The 14,367-nt window shown below is 37.6% G+C and overlaps 5 protein-coding genes across 5 annotated transcripts; 3 read left to right on the forward strand and 2 right to left on the reverse strand.

Annotated features, from left to right (window-relative positions):
* Positions 1 to 1,932: 1,932 nt before the first annotated feature.
* lamtor1 (late endosomal/lysosomal adaptor, MAPK and MTOR activator 1) lies at positions 1,933 to 5,270 on the reverse strand. Its single transcript, XM_033977230.2, has 5 exons — positions 5,038 to 5,270; positions 4,609 to 4,745; positions 4,459 to 4,536; positions 3,521 to 3,644; positions 1,933 to 3,457 (listed from the first exon to the last, which is right to left on the reverse strand). The coding sequence occupies exons 1-5, from the start codon at positions 5,077 to 5,079 to the stop codon at positions 3,365 to 3,367; spliced, it is 474 nt and encodes a 157-aa protein (XP_033833121.1). The 5' UTR covers positions 5,080 to 5,270; the 3' UTR covers positions 1,933 to 3,364.
* Positions 5,271 to 5,571: 301 nt separating this feature from the next.
* sfrp2l (secreted frizzled-related protein 2 like) lies at positions 5,572 to 7,632 on the forward strand. Its single transcript, XM_033977228.2, has 3 exons — positions 5,572 to 6,279; positions 6,640 to 6,720; positions 6,802 to 7,632. The coding sequence occupies exons 1-3, from the start codon at positions 5,754 to 5,756 to the stop codon at positions 7,209 to 7,211; spliced, it is 1,017 nt and encodes a 338-aa protein (XP_033833119.1). The 5' UTR covers positions 5,572 to 5,753; the 3' UTR covers positions 7,212 to 7,632.
* Positions 7,633 to 7,794: 162 nt separating this feature from the next.
* anapc15 (anaphase promoting complex subunit 15) lies at positions 7,795 to 11,014 on the reverse strand. The gene is made up of 4 exons (XM_033977231.2): positions 10,695 to 11,014; positions 10,447 to 10,506; positions 10,224 to 10,364; positions 7,795 to 9,890 (listed from the first exon to the last, which is right to left on the reverse strand). Exons 1-4 carry the CDS (start codon positions 10,812 to 10,814, stop codon positions 9,843 to 9,845), a joined length of 369 nt encoding a protein of 122 aa, XP_033833122.1. The 5' UTR covers positions 10,815 to 11,014; the 3' UTR covers positions 7,795 to 9,842.
* Positions 8,259 to 9,303, forward strand: tomt (transmembrane O-methyltransferase). Its single transcript, XM_033977232.2, has 4 exons — positions 8,259 to 8,520; positions 8,609 to 8,805; positions 8,891 to 9,013; positions 9,099 to 9,303. The coding sequence occupies exons 1-4, from the start codon at positions 8,259 to 8,261 to the stop codon at positions 9,294 to 9,296; spliced, it is 780 nt and encodes a 259-aa protein (XP_033833123.1). The 3' UTR covers positions 9,297 to 9,303.
* Positions 11,015 to 12,149: 1,135 nt separating the features above from the next.
* folr (folate receptor) lies at positions 12,150 to 14,046 on the forward strand. Its single transcript, XM_033977229.2, has 5 exons — positions 12,150 to 12,240; positions 12,869 to 13,010; positions 13,083 to 13,271; positions 13,434 to 13,569; positions 13,654 to 14,046. The coding sequence occupies exons 2-5, from the start codon at positions 12,870 to 12,872 to the stop codon at positions 13,926 to 13,928; spliced, it is 741 nt and encodes a 246-aa protein (XP_033833120.1). The 5' UTR covers positions 12,150 to 12,240; position 12,869; the 3' UTR covers positions 13,929 to 14,046.
* The last annotated feature ends 321 nt before the right edge of the window (positions 14,047 to 14,367 follow it).

Genomic DNA, 14,367 nt, shown 5'->3' on the forward strand with positions numbered 1-14,367 from the left:
TGGTGTAATAAGATGATTTACTGACCAGTGTCGGCCCAAAACATCTCACGCACAAAAGATGTTAATAATCTTATAATAAACCTTGAAAGGCTTCCCATCCAGGCACGATTATAGCCATTAGGGCTATATTAAAATCACCTCCTGTTATTATGTTGTCTGTCCCATAAGCTGCACTACATTCTCCAATTAATTTGGTTAATTTTGACATCATGTTGTTCCTTTCAGGAGACCTGGTATTGTATCCATACACATTAATAAAATAAATTTTATATCAAGTACCTTTATCACCGCCATGACCCAGTGACCTTCATCACTTTTGTGATCACCTATCATCCCCATAAACCCTAAAATAAAACACCTGTGCATGCTAACATATATGACCATTCACACAGACAGTGGTTCCCTCTTTTCTGGTAACATTCATATGGTACTCTTTTACCATATGAATAATAAATATTACAGAACCCCTGCATACTCGTATTTGTGCTTAACTTTTGTTTATGGCTCAACTCTTCTCCCATTAATTAGAGCATACCCTTCCTTCAAGAATGCTCTTTTTGCAGGATGCTTCTTCCACAGCTGCCTAAAGCCAAGACCTCGTCCCGGTTTGTCCTCATGCTGAACTGGATGCTGATCGGACAGTTTTGTTGGATGGCTGCATCGTTCTTCTGTCCCAGTCGGAGGGACAGTGTCCACTGTTTCCTGTTGTCTGTCCACTGACACAGGGAGACTCGTCGTGTCTGGTGTATTTTCGTTTTGTTTCTCGGGCAGCTTGATCAGCATCATCAGCTTTATCAGCCCCTGAATGTCTCCAGTACCGCGCGATCTGCAGGCTTCTCACATCGTTTTTTGTTTTATTAATTAATTTATTTTTTCTGTGTCTGCGCTTTGAGTTTGTTCACTTAAAAAAATGGTTAGCTTGCATGCGCAGGTCTAAGTTCTCAAACTTATTTTCGAGCATGTCCATTCTTTGATCCATCCTTTTTGATAAAGCTGTGATTGCATCGGCCGCACTTTTTATCCTTATATGACTTGTTTCGTCTCTCTTTCTCAGTTTCTTTGGACTAGGGCTTTTGCTGTGGAGTGTGGTGACTTTTCCAGTCATCTCCGTCTCCTCTAAACCCTCTTCATCCCGTAGGCTTCACGCAGCGCGTCCAGCTTTAGTTATGGTCCAGGATGCTAACAGTTAGCTGAGGGTTAGCTATATTTTCCAAATCAAATGTTATACGTTTTTCCTCCAAGTTTCACAAAACAGTTAAATATTCGGGTTTTTACCAACCTTAAAAAATCCACCATGGGTAACTGTATTTTCAGAGTGTAATGAACTGCGCGTCAAAATAACTTTTTATGTCAGACCTGTAACTTTTCTGACTGCTCACTCCACCATCTTTATCTCCCTCCATCTTCACGATAGATCAGGGGTGTCCAAACTCTTTTCACGAAGGGCCATATCTTGAAAAATGTTTGACACAGTGGGCCTCAGACCAGTGATCAATACAGTGAATAATTCAGATGGTGTATTTAACATAGTTTTGACTTCATACTTTAAATAAGGCTTGAAATATAATATTAGGTCTGCATGACAATAAAATGTGATGTTATTTAGGTTATATTGGTAGCATTACTCAAATTTGCCGTAAAAAGTACTGATTATGATCAATTGGGCCAGTTCAACTGAAGGCCTGAGGGCCAATAAAATTTGGTCTGAGGGCTGCATGTGGCCCCTGGGCCATAGCTTGGACACCTCTGCGTTAGATGGTCAGTCTGTGATTGTTTTTTGTCTTAAGTTTATCATTTATGGTTGTGGTGCATGCGATCAGTGGGGAAAAAATGTAAATCATTTAGGTTGGGGTTACGGTCACGTAACCTATAGTAAACTCATAGTAAACTCAGAGTATTGCCTACTGTTGTAAAGAGTACCTTTGCACAGCATGTATTTTAAGTATTTTAATGAATCAAAAAGGACAACCAAAACATATATTTTTGGTGCTATAGTATATTACAAACATCATATTACAGACCTTGTGGCTGAAAATTGTCAACAACCCATTGCAAGAAAATTCAGATTGAAACATTGAACAGTCAGAGATCATCCCTTTAAAGACAAGCCACGCCATGCTTATTGGTGACATACTGTATACTCATAACCTTATTATTAAGAGAAAAATTACATTTAAACTCAAATAAATAGTCTCAAAATTATGGTGTTCTGTTAAAATTGTTCAAAAACACTCAAAAAAACGCTGCTACAATGGTTAGTTGCAATCCTCAGTCAAATTAGAATTTGACCAAAAGCAGACCTGATTTAAAATCATTTTCTGACAGTTATCTGCTCAGAGTTAACAAAACAGTAACTTTATTACCATCGGTCAACAGACTGAAAAAAAAAAAAAAAAAAAAGTACAAATGGGGCATGATTCGTCCATCTCAGTTCCACAACAACCTCATTCTTATATACATGCCCTGAAAGCTTCAAAAAAGTTGGATGTAATGATATTTTTTCTCCTAATTTCATCCATCAACATCCGATTGCCCCTATGAACTTTCCCCATGTGAATAAGATCCTGTCCAGTGTGAATACACATTCTGAGAGTACAAGAGTACCGGTAGTTACAAATACAACTGCAAGACTTAATGATTTTCTGCATTCCGTTATAGGTGACATTTTGAGGACTTTTCACATGTCAAAAAGACATTTGAGATAAATTGCTAATGCAACAGCCTTTTTTAAATTCTGAAACCCATGGTTAATTGGAATTGTGATTAAAAGTATGGTCAGACTGGGTGAATCATTCGTTTTTTTGGCTGTAGCACTTTATGGACTTTATGTAACGGCGTTTTGACATGGCATATAAAGTGAGAAAACTGAATGTAAAGTTTACCATATGCTTATATTATTTAAATGCTATAAAAATCTTAACAGAAAAATATATTTTTCTATCTCACTGCTTTATGGACACGGTAAGTCACTGCTGAAATTTTTACCTCCTCATGTTTCATTCCTGTTAATTACCATATAAACGTGAGTCAAACCAGAATGCTTGAATTCTGAACAGGTAGATAGGAGTATTAATCCAACTCAATCTGTATGATACTAAGGAAAACAGCACACCACCAAATAGGTTTGGTACTGAAAGTTACTGAAACCTATTAAATAAGTATTTTATATGTAAGTGTTATATTGTAGCCATCATGACGACATTGTCCCACATTATAACTTAGACACCTATGATTTGTGGTGTAGTTTCCCCATGATCTAGAACTGCAGTTGATTAATGACTAAAGGCATGGAAATTATTGTTTAAAAGAAGTAAAAGAGTCAGAACTACAGCGAGTATAATGGAGGGACAATGTGTTAACGTGATCAGGGGATTGCAAACTGGACAACCAATTCCTCTTTAGCATCCACTTTGATTTGAGAGATTGCACTGTAAGCATAAGCGGCTATTTTGGAAACCTGCAAAGAAAAAAATGGTGTATCAACATATATATATACACACATATTTTAGTGTACATTTACCTGCTGAACATCTGAATATGGCACCAGGTCACTTGCAAGCACTTGGTGTGGTTGACTGGTAAGGGAGGGGAGAGTGAGGGCCTTTTTGGGTGGCAAACTGCTGCCCAACACAGCCAATTTTGTGCTACAATTAAAATAGTTAAAGTCACCAATAAGTTAATATGTAAAAAAAAATGTGGAAAAAAATGATAAAGACAATTATTACAAGTTACCATGCCAAAACACTGCTGCAGAGTTCCATCCAGAGGACAGTATCTCACAGACTTCAACCAGCATGCACCTTCGGTCACATGTCCCTCACCATTTTTCATTAGTTTACTTTATAAACCTCTTAATTGCACTCAGCTGTTGCTTTTGTCCATTGCTTGTCAAAGATCATTAAAGCTGATAAAGCTCATTTCAAATTGTTTAGAGCAAAGCACTTCAAAGACATTTAATCACCAATAGATATCATTTCTAATTTGAAGCTGGGTTTGTGTCGTCTCTACTCTGCTTGTGTAGGTTAAGCAGGTTAGCAGTTTAAAGCATGTAGTTCCAAACAAAAAACTATGTTGACAAAAACTGTCAACATAGGCCTACATATACAAGAGCATAAATAGCATGGGCATATTAGATGTAGTTTGTTCTTACATTTGCTGCCACAGGTCTCGTGTCAGGTTAAGATTAAGTAGAAATCTGCAATGGTTAAGTTAAAGAAAAGGGTTTTGGCTTGTCTTTAGTGTAAAACAATGTCAACTTTTGTTACGTTACATTGAAAACAGCAGTCAGGAAACAGTGTCCTGACGGTCTTATGGCATGGCCACTGTTTGTTTACTTTTAGGGACCTGTGGATGGAGGTAAGTCACGTGAGGGTTCTCCTGGTGGAAATCTGTGGGTTTGGTTCTCTGGGTGGAGGTCTGCAGCAAGATCCTTCTTAAAAACGGTTTAAAGTACTGTACCTGTACTGCCGGGCTCTATCCATGTATTCATGTGGCTCCATCATATGCTGATCAGCTGCTGAGACATCAATGATGTTCCTAAATGGGAAAACAGTTGCTTTGTTTGGGATCATGTTATAAATACTGTCACTACATGAGAGGTTTTCCTACTGTGCAGTCTTGGTGAGAATCGAAGTGAGGAGGGCCTGCTCATCTGTACGTGCTGAGGGGACACTTGGTGTGGTCCAATCTGTTCCATTTGGAGATTTGCTAACAGTATTACTGGGTGGCATCAGGGGCTCTACTTCCTAAAAAGTGTTCAGAAATATGACAAAAAAAACCCCACATGACTTCAAAATAAGGTTAGAGCAAGAATACTGAAATACGAAATTATAGTACACTGTTGCAAAATACTTATGGAGAAATGTTTATTTTGACGTTTCTGCAACTGGACTGTTTAGCTCAGTCTTTTTCCGAAGGTTTTAACGGGCTGATGCTGTCATGTGCTAATGGTTGATCTTAATTATTACATTTATACGTGTAAACAAGGGTTGTTATGCTATATAGCATGATAGTTGGACACGCTAGCAGCTAGCTTACCTCCTCTAGGGGCTTGTCTTCGCTGCTGTAACAGCAACCCATGGCAGCGTTCGGGGGGGGAATCTACTACACACACAGAAAACAACCCGTGTGTGCGGACCCCAGTAAACATACAACGTGTGAGTAAAATTATTTCAGTATCATGAAAAAGTATTAACTGTCAAAGCAGCTTCTTGGGCTACAAGGAAATCACATGACGCCAAATACAAGAGCACAACAAGCACTTCCGCTTTTGAGAAAGGGTCATGTGACAGACGTGTTCTTTTTTAACTTGGAAAGACAGTTACAGAAAGTTTAGTCTCCCATGAGATTGTGATGACAGTCCCGTTGCACAGACCACGAGTTTTAGCTATTGAAATACAGTATTACTTACTTGTTGAAACCGATCACGTGTTAATTTCATCAAATGTCTTTTTATAATCAAACGAATATGCGCATGTTGCGTAATATAGATGTAGTCTATTGTGCTATTATAGCTGCTTCCACTCTGTTGCGATGAAGGACATTCCCGCAGTTTCGTTCAAACATCAGTAGACCGTGTTGTAAAGTGCTGCCCATTGCTCTCCAGACAGAGGTGGGAATGGGGGACGCCTACATAATTTACCCCCTTTTTCCACCACACCTCTTCGTTTACACCTTTACTACTCGGTTGCAGTAGGACAGACAGGGGTCCCGATGCCTTCAGTTCTATTGTTCTTTTTGTTTTTAAAGACAGAATGATGCTTTTATGTTCCTTGAGTTTTTTTGTACTAGTTGGATTGTGTAATGCTGACAATGAGTCTGAAACTCAACATGGACCACAATCACTCGGTTTGGCGTCTTCGGTGCGCTCTGTGTGCAGACCCATCCCGAGCACCCTGGCTCTTTGCCACGGGATCGGCTACAGACAAATGCGTATACCTAACCTTCTCGGCCATGATTCTTTGAGGGAGGCCCAACAACAATCTGCGGCATGGATGCCCCTGATTTCCAAGCTTTGTCACAGGGACACCAAGAAGTTTCTTTGCTCACTATTCGCCCCCGTGTGTCTGCCAGAGTTCAGCGCGCCAGTAAGCCCGTGTCGGAGCCTCTGTGAGGCTGTACGAGATGGTTGTGTCCCTGTTATGAGCGCCTTTGGTTTTCCATGGCCGGAGATGTTTAACTGTACACGGTTTCCACGTGGAACCGAGCTCTGTATCCCAGCCACTGGAGAGGGGGACACGCGGACAGACGAAGAGCTCAAGAACGAGGAGGCGCTTAAAGGTTTGAGCAAAATCTGACACACTTAGTCTCTACATCTCACCACAGGGGGTAACTAGTTCCACTGTACTGTCCACTGAAACATCACCATCATCGAGAAACAATACTAAAACATGTCCAGGCAGACGTAGGTTTACAGGTAAACAAGATGACACAAGAAAGGTCACCTAATTAAGTCTGTGTGACCTGTGTAATTGTTTTCAGTGCTTCAGATCAAGGCGCCTTGTACATTCAAACTTCAGCAATTTCGCATTAAGGTTAATAGCAATATCAAAGACTGTACAGTAAAAGCATAAATACCACGAGTAGACAAAAGAGCATCACTCACAACCTTATGATAATGTTACATATTTTTATATGTAGGAACTGTTATCTGTGATGCTTGTAGCCTTGCTGCAGAAGGAGAAACTGACATCCAGGACAACTTCTGTCAGAGCCCATATGGTGAGTGAAGGCAACTGTAAACTGTCAAATATTTAGGTAGAAACAATGTAGCTTAGCCTATAGAATCCTTGTCTCTTTCAGCCTTTAAGATGCGCCTGCGGAGTGTTTCCACTGTTGGAGGAGAACGGCAGTTGGTGCCTACGCCTCGGAGTCGAATCTTGAGATGGGCAGGAGGAGGCGCTGAGAAGGCGGAGGGGATTGGTGGTGCAATGGCACACAGTGATTTGTGGCTCCCTGAAGGGGGCAACTGCATTTGCCCTGGTTTGGACTCTTCAGAGCTGTCAGGAACAAAACTAGGAGACAATAAAGATGCAGGGCAGGTCAATGGAAGTGAAAGTGCTGCAGTTCAGGGGTGGAATCTTGTTCTGGCTAAAGCAGAAGAGGGGAGGTTGGTCATAACCCGCCTGGTGAGGTGGACCAAAGATGACAAAGAGCTAAAGAAGTTTATCAGAGCTCTTCTTAAACAGCATTGTCCAGAGAAAAATGTGTAGCCATTTCATTTTACACAGCAAATTCAGTACCATTTATAATTGCAAATAGAGGTGGGCAGATAATCAAAATATTGTGAATGCTATTTTATTTTTAAGAAATGCAAAATTTGAATATAAACTAAAGTATATTGTTTCAGAAGATGAAAAAAACTTCCAAGTAAGGATATACAGTGATGTTTCTGCACTAAATCCAGTAATATTATAGTTGTTTCACATTTTGTCTGACACTTAAACATGGACTCATAGATTTAAAGATATGTTTTAACACATTTCTGTTGGAATGACATAATATAGGCTGAATAATTTTATTAAGATATTTTTTGTCAATAACATCCACCTTTAATTGCAGTACATTAAGTTATTTCCCCTACTACATAGACCCACAGCAGTGTTCATTTGGGTCTGTGAATGTGTTTTTTTTTCTAGTGTGAAATATTTAAAATACTTTGCATGTATATATTTCATGCCATACTCTTTTAAATATATTTTACAGTAATACCTTTCATAAACTACTAGTTATTGGTGTTTTATTGTGTTTTCTATTGTAACTAAGGAAGAAACAGGACACTTATTAAACCTCCCAGACAAACACCTGTCGTTGCTTCTATATCATGTGTCTTCCTGTGTCTTACCAGGCTTATTCAGCCTTTTCATCATGAATATTACACTATATATATTCTCCAGCTTGCTAAAAATCTATATATGTTTTAATTGCAATATGACAATATGTTAAAATTAGTCACATTTAAATTATGGCTTTTCTGAGGACGTTTATCAACATGCGAACCATATATTATTCATACCCACAGGTCTACTAGTCTTTCTAACAAACACCGCTGTCATTCTGGTCTGCTCTCCTCGCAGTGCATTTATCTCTTTGCATTGCATTACCATTGAGAGTACTTTTTAAAGGTCAGTGGAACTTAATTAAACAAAAGAATGTTGCTTGAGTTGTTACTACTTGCTAGGTTTATGTATTATGGAATAATTTACAATTATACGTTATGAATGTGAGGTTGAAACTTTTTCTTTCATTGTGGTTTTAGGATGGTGTCTCCAGCCATTGCACTGGCTTTTCTGCCACTCCTGCTGACACTAATTATCAGATATAGGCACTTCTTTCTGTTGTTTTATCGAGCTATTTTAGTAAGAATTTGGAAAGACATTTCTACTGGCCTGAGCAGAGAGGAGCGAGTTTATGAATATGTTTTAACACACGCCACCCCTGGAGACGCTGATAGCATTCTTGATGCCTTTGATACATGGTGCACCAAAGTGGAGTTTATCAGTAACATTGGACCAAAGAAAGGTCAGTAGATCTTTGTATCTTCTTCAGTATGATTTCTTTCAAATGCCACTTACTGTATTATTGATAGATTGTTTTACTTTGTGTATAGGAAAGATCTTAGACCGTCTTTTGGTGGAGCAGAGCCCCTTAACAGTGTTAGAACTGGGCACACATTGTGGCTACAGCGCAGTGCGGATGGCCAGGTCCCTGCCCCTGGGTGGCAGAATTTACAGTGTTGAGATGGATCAAAGAAATGCTTCCATTGCAGAGAAAATTATTCGTTTGGCAGGTTTAGATGATGATACAGTTAAGTGTCTTTTTGTCAGGGACATTTGTATCTGTAACTTTATATCTCATTAATGTATGTATATATAACTTGCTTCTTTGTTAGGTGGAATTAATTGTGAGTCCTTCTGATGAAGTAATCCCCAGATTGCGGTCCGACTATGGCCTGGAAAGGCTGGATTTTGTTTTCATGGATCATTGGAAGAGAAGTTACCTCCCAGACCTGCAGGTACGTGACTGCAAATTGTCAGTAAGTTAAAATGTAAGAATATCCTGTTAAAGTTATTGCTTATAGTACTGCCTATTTGTTGCAGATGCTTGAGGAATCTGGACTCTTGGGAAAGGGATCAATCATTTTGGCTGACAATGTATTATTTCCAGGTGCACCAAAGTTTCTTAGACACATTCGCAAAAGTGGTTTATATGAATGGAAAATTCATAGAGCCACGCTAGAATATAGCAAAGGCATCAGGGATGGGATGGCTGAGCTGATCTATCTTGGAATCAAATAGGATTATTTTCATTAATTTTTTTTGCCTGAAATAATGTTACCTTTTTAAAAGTACAACATGGCATATAGAAAATTGAATTTATATGGTTACACTTCTAAGGTGGTTTCACATCCCTGTGCTAGACAATTGGCCTGGCAGAAGTCACAATGATATGTTATTTGAATTCTACACATTAAGTTTGTGAACTCACAAATATTGTGGGAATTTGTCTTGTTATGCAAGGGAAATAGACAATCATCACAAAAGATCAAATGTTATATTGTAGCTGTGATAATTTAATTGCTTGTATCTACAAAATAAGTTTAATAAAATACAGCTGGTTGCATTTGCACCTTTGCTGCCAACTGTGCAAGTTCTTTATAGGTAACAAATTATCTTGCTGAGTGTACTATTGTACATGCAAGGTCAGCTGTTGAAAGTGTGAGTAGTGATGATCTACAGTTCTGGAGACCAATGTTGCTTCACACTCTTTCAAGAAAGGTTATAAAAATATTTTTGTACAAATGAGCAGATAATTGTCATTGATTAAGCAAAAGTCTATAGATTTCATATCATCCATTGGTCTTGATCTTGATCTGGTCCTTCCATATCAACCTAAAAACAGAACAAAAAGAATGCCAGACATATTAAGACAGAACATCATTTTAAACAACATAATTATAAAGAGAGAAATTGTACATTTAATAACCAAAGTCTACTTTGGCTTAAGTGAGTTGAGAACCACATGTGTCAATAATGAGTTTCGCTGATGGTTTAGTGATTTGCAGTAGTGGTATAGTTGTGAAAATGATTATATCACATTAATTATAAATACATGTGAACAATAATAAAATACCAAAATAATTTGGTTAGGCATAGCCTGATTATTGACCTAATTTTGTCAACTTTTTCTTGAAGGAATCCTATGATGTACAAAAACAAAAGCACCTCATTAATCTCTCCATCATCAGGTGATTCATTGTAATCATTCATTTCATCCATGTCTTGCATGTCCTCTTCATCTTCTGAATCTTCCTCACTGTCTTCCTCATCCTCATCATCCTCTTCTTCTTCATCCTCATAACCTGTCTGGAATGGTTGAAGAAAACACAAAATACTCACATTTATTTTTAAACTGGTATTTTTTTTAAGTTCATTTTGACTGCCTTACATCAAAGATTGGTTTCCCAATGGGCATCAGGTTGTTGTCTTTTTCAGCAATGCTCTGCAGCTGGGAAAGATGTAAAGTTACAACTAACAACGTGACAAATTTGGCAAAATTCCCCTTGAGGACAACAAAGTCTACTGTAACTCTAACTCTATTGATTATTCTAGTTCTAAAGCACTTGTCACAAGAAAATATCGTAACGCCTAACAACCATGTTACAGCCTAGTTATAGCCATTTTAGTCATATTTACCCATGTTTGATGCTGCTGCTCTTGCTGATGCAATTCGGCTTCATCCACGCAGGGCCGGTCCAAATTAAACCAGAGAGCTTCGGTTATTCTTGGAAATAATGATGGGAATAGGGTAGACATGCCTGATACTCAAATAAGCCCGAAGGAACGAGGGGCTAATGCAAGGGAAATAATACCAGGGTACCGAGCCCCAAATAAACACTGACGGCAAGATGAATTAGCTACATACGCCTATATTTAGATAAACTATTCCCTAATGGGGTATTTGTTATCTCTCGCAGCGTTTTCAAATTCAAAACAACTGCTACCGGAAGCACGGGTGTTCGTTCCTAAATAATTCCGGAAAGATTCCCAGTAAGAAATTAAAAGTTCCGCGTTCAAGTAAAAAAATAAAAAATAATAAAAACTTTTAACAAACAAACAAACATACATACATACATACATACATACATACATACATACATACATACATACATACATACATACATACATACATACATACATACATACATACATACATACATACATACATACATACATGATAGTTCGTGATAGTGATAGTTCTCACGGGTTGTTAAAAGGAAGAATAAACCCTGTTTTCTCTACCTCGTGCTCATGCTAAATCCTTGAGGGTGCTACACAGTGATTGCCTCAAAAGGTTGTGCAACAAAATATTAAGTTAAAGGTACCATCATCTTTATGCAGGCCTGTTTATGGGGTTTATTTTTTTTTTTATAATTCTTTTGAAGCATGGTTGAAAAGCAATGTCTGACTTTCATTGGTTAAATTTGTATTACTTTTATCAGATTCAAGTTATTTCTGTGACCATTGTCAGTTTTTCTTTCATTAACCGACGTGTACCAACAATTTTGTCTATAACTGGGCCATGCATACTTACAATGGTTGATTTGGCTTAAGGACAGCAGAGTCAAACCCAGCCTTTAACAACTTGGTAGTAAGTAAGGCAATGATTCTAGGCATAGCAGTTTCTAGATTTATATTTTATACATAGATTATTTGTTTGTGTCATGTCTTTCACTTTAAACATTGGCAGGCTATAAACTAAGGTATTGTATCCTTGGTATTGCACAATGATAATATATATATATATATATATATATATATATATATATATATATATATATATATATATATATATATATATATATATATATATATATATATATATATATATATATATATATATGTTTTATGCAATTTATTATGCAGTTTATTTATTTTTAACTGTCCTGGGTCACAATAACTCTATAACACCCTTCAGTGTGTGACCAGCTAAGACCTTGAGATAACAGCATTTCTCAGAGTAAGAAGTAATAAAACACACAATTCTCACACACTCATACGCTTCAGAGTCCTCAGATGTTGGCAAACTTTGAACTTTGGACATAAAGAGCAATTCACTGCACATAGCCTAAAACCACTTGACCACTCACATCAACACTTGTGTGAGTGCAGCAGAGTTGTATTGAAGGTGCCCAAGGAAAGAACAAATTGGACAAAGGAATCACCAGATTCATCTAACCAGGTAACTTGTATAACTATAACAAACATTATTGCAACATGTTTGTGCCTAAATAATGATTATCAACTTCATTCATCAAATTTGAATAGTGTAAGTTTCAGTCTTTGTTTTTCAGTGCTACAATTGTTTACTTTCATTGATACTGGATTGTGTTGTTTTGTCTGATGACAATTTTGGACTTAACAAGCATACTAAGCTGTGTTAAGCTTAATTTCAATTTTGAATAAAAGTTTCATTCCACAACAACACAATTTACCTATTGTAGATAGGATAGACCTTAGATAACCTGCTCAATCCATTACACAATTACAATACATTGCTCATTAGAATTATAATGGTTAATCATGATTAAAGGACACCACCAACAGATGCACTTGTTCTAATCAAAGCTTGATCATCTCTTGTTATTTTTCTTTTTTTTTTTCTTTTGTCACTTTATTGCTAAAATGAAATAACTTTTACTCTCTATATTGTTTGTTGTGATAATCTGTCATAGTTAAGGAATTTTATATTGAAGGATGTGCCCTTTGATTATTGTGAAATATAATAATCAAAATATAATACAAAATAGAAATTTCTTAAAATAAGAAATGTATTAAATTGTATTATTTATGCTTTATTCTTTCCACAGAATGATGTGGTTGTTTGTGGCTATGACTTTGCAGTGCTATAGTCTTTGCAGTGGTGCTTCGTCTCTGGACAAACTGTCCATGTGTATGGATGCCAAACACCACAAAACTACCCCTGGGCCTGAGGGAGAGCTGTACCTTCAGGTTTATTTCTCTGTGTATTTGATTTATAATGGGGTTAATGTGATACGTTATTGAATAACAACCGTTTTCTAGTGCGCACCTTGGCGTGATAATGCATGTTGCACTGCGAATACCAGCTCTGAGGCTCACCAGGACAACTCTTACCTGTACAACTTTAACTGGAATCACTGTGGCATTATGAGTCCACAATGCAAAAAACACTTCATCCAAGACACCTGTTTCTATGAGTGCTCTCCTCACTTGGGGCCATGGATAGAGGAAGTATGTTTCGTTATCATGATTCTTTGTGCATGCTTTTTTTTAACTCTAGATGGCAGTATTAGAGCTTGAAATATGAGACATTATTTTTAGGTTTTTAGGTGTCCCTACAATGATGGACATTTAACTTTTCTTTCGTGTGTGTGTGTGTGTGTGTGTGTTTAGGCAAACCAGAGTTGGCGTAAGCAGCGCATTGTGAATGTGCCCCTGTGTTTAGAGGACTGCCATATTTGGTGGGAGGATTGCAAGAATGATGTGACTTGCAAGACTGATTGGCACAAGGGTTGGGACTGGAGCTCAGGTATTTATGAATAGACTTTGTATTTAAGACATACAGACTTATATAACAACAGTATTGTTTTTATTTATTTATCATCTCATACAGGCACCAATAAATGTCCAAAAGATACGCAGTGCAGGAAGTGGACGGATGTCTTTCCAACTCCTAAGGCCATGTGTGAACAGATCTGGTCCAATTCCTACCTTTACACCACTCACTCCAATACATCAGGCCGCTGCATGCAGATGTGGTTCACTGGGGAGAATCCAAACAAAAAAGTAGCTGAGTACTATCTCCTTAACAGTGTGGACCAACAGCTCAAACTTTCCTTCACAGCTCTTCTCATATTGTGTGTGACACCTCTTTTTTTAGTTGTGTAATCAAACACTTGATGTGACAAACTTGATTTACTTATTCTGTACAGTCTGTTTTACTATAATAATCAATGCTTTATACCTTACATTTATTAATCTTAATATCTTTAAATCAATGTAAAAAGGGAACAATTATGTCTAAATAAAAAGTCTCTATAACTGTATTGGAATCTGTATGCAAATAAACTTTCATACTGGGCCCCAGCATTTTCAGCTCCCTGGGCCTATAGTGGTTAGAGAGCTCCACTGGAAGCCTAATTATGGGATTCCTCTCTTCCATGAGTACCTATTTGCAGCGCTGGAAAGAAAGAGAAACGGAGAAAGATTGCAAATGCAAAAACCGGCAATGTATTTTATTATACACTTGCATTTGTCCAGTTTATGGCAAATATGTTCATGCATGTCACTTATATTATCACTTTTCGTGTCATTTTTGTGTGATGAT

This window comes from Periophthalmus magnuspinnatus, chromosome 13 (genome assembly GCF_009829125.3).
Source record: "Periophthalmus magnuspinnatus isolate fPerMag1 chromosome 13, fPerMag1.2.pri, whole genome shotgun sequence".
NCBI classification, from domain to species: Eukaryota; Metazoa; Chordata; class Actinopteri; order Gobiiformes; family Gobiidae; genus Periophthalmus; species Periophthalmus magnuspinnatus.

Bases quoted from the DNA above. Each gene is read 5' to 3' on its own strand.
- lamtor1 (XM_033977230.2), bottom strand. From the start codon at position 5,079: ATGGGTTGCTGTTACAGCAGCGAAGACAAGCCCCTAGAGGAG. The intron at 4,537-4,608 runs GTAGGAAAACCT...TTTCCCATTTAG, and splicing joins ATTCTCACCAAGACTGCACA to GAACATCATTGATGTCTCAG. The intron at 3,458-3,520 runs GTAAATGTACAC...TTTTCTTTGCAG, and splicing joins CATATTCAGATGTTCAGCAG to GTTTCCAAAATAGCCGCTTA.
- sfrp2l (XM_033977228.2), top strand. From the start codon at position 5,754: ATGATGCTTTTATGTTCCTTGAGTTTTTTTGTACTAGTTGGATTGTGT. The intron at 6,280-6,639 runs GTTTGAGCAAAA...TTTTATATGTAG, and splicing joins GAACGAGGAGGCGCTTAAAG to GAACTGTTATCTGTGATGCT. The intron at 6,721-6,801 runs GTGAGTGAAGGC...TGTCTCTTTCAG, and splicing joins CTTCTGTCAGAGCCCATATG to CCTTTAAGATGCGCCTGCGG.
- tomt (XM_033977232.2), top strand. From the start codon at position 8,259: ATGGTGTCTCCAGCCATTGCACTGGCTTTTCTGCCACTCCTGCTGACA. The intron at 8,521-8,608 runs GTCAGTAGATCT...CTTTGTGTATAG, and splicing joins TAACATTGGACCAAAGAAAG to GAAAGATCTTAGACCGTCTT. The intron at 8,806-8,890 runs GTTAAGTGTCTT...CTTCTTTGTTAG, and splicing joins CAGGTTTAGATGATGATACA to GTGGAATTAATTGTGAGTCC.
- anapc15 (XM_033977231.2), bottom strand. From the start codon at position 10,814: ATGTCTACCCTATTCCCATCATTATTTCCAAGAATAACCGAAGCTCTC. The intron at 10,507-10,694 runs GTAAATATGACT...CATCTTTCCCAG, and splicing joins AGCAGCAGCATCAAACATGG to CTGCAGAGCATTGCTGAAAA. The intron at 10,365-10,446 runs GTAAGGCAGTCA...CAACCATTCCAG, and splicing joins TTGGGAAACCAATCTTTGAT to ACAGGTTATGAGGATGAAGA.
- folr (XM_033977229.2), top strand. From the start codon at position 12,870: ATGATGTGGTTGTTTGTGGCTATGACTTTGCAGTGCTATAGTCTTTGC. The intron at 13,011-13,082 runs GTTTATTTCTCT...ACCGTTTTCTAG, and splicing joins AGGGAGAGCTGTACCTTCAG to TGCGCACCTTGGCGTGATAA. The intron at 13,570-13,653 runs GTATTTATGAAT...CATCTCATACAG, and splicing joins GGGTTGGGACTGGAGCTCAG to GCACCAATAAATGTCCAAAA.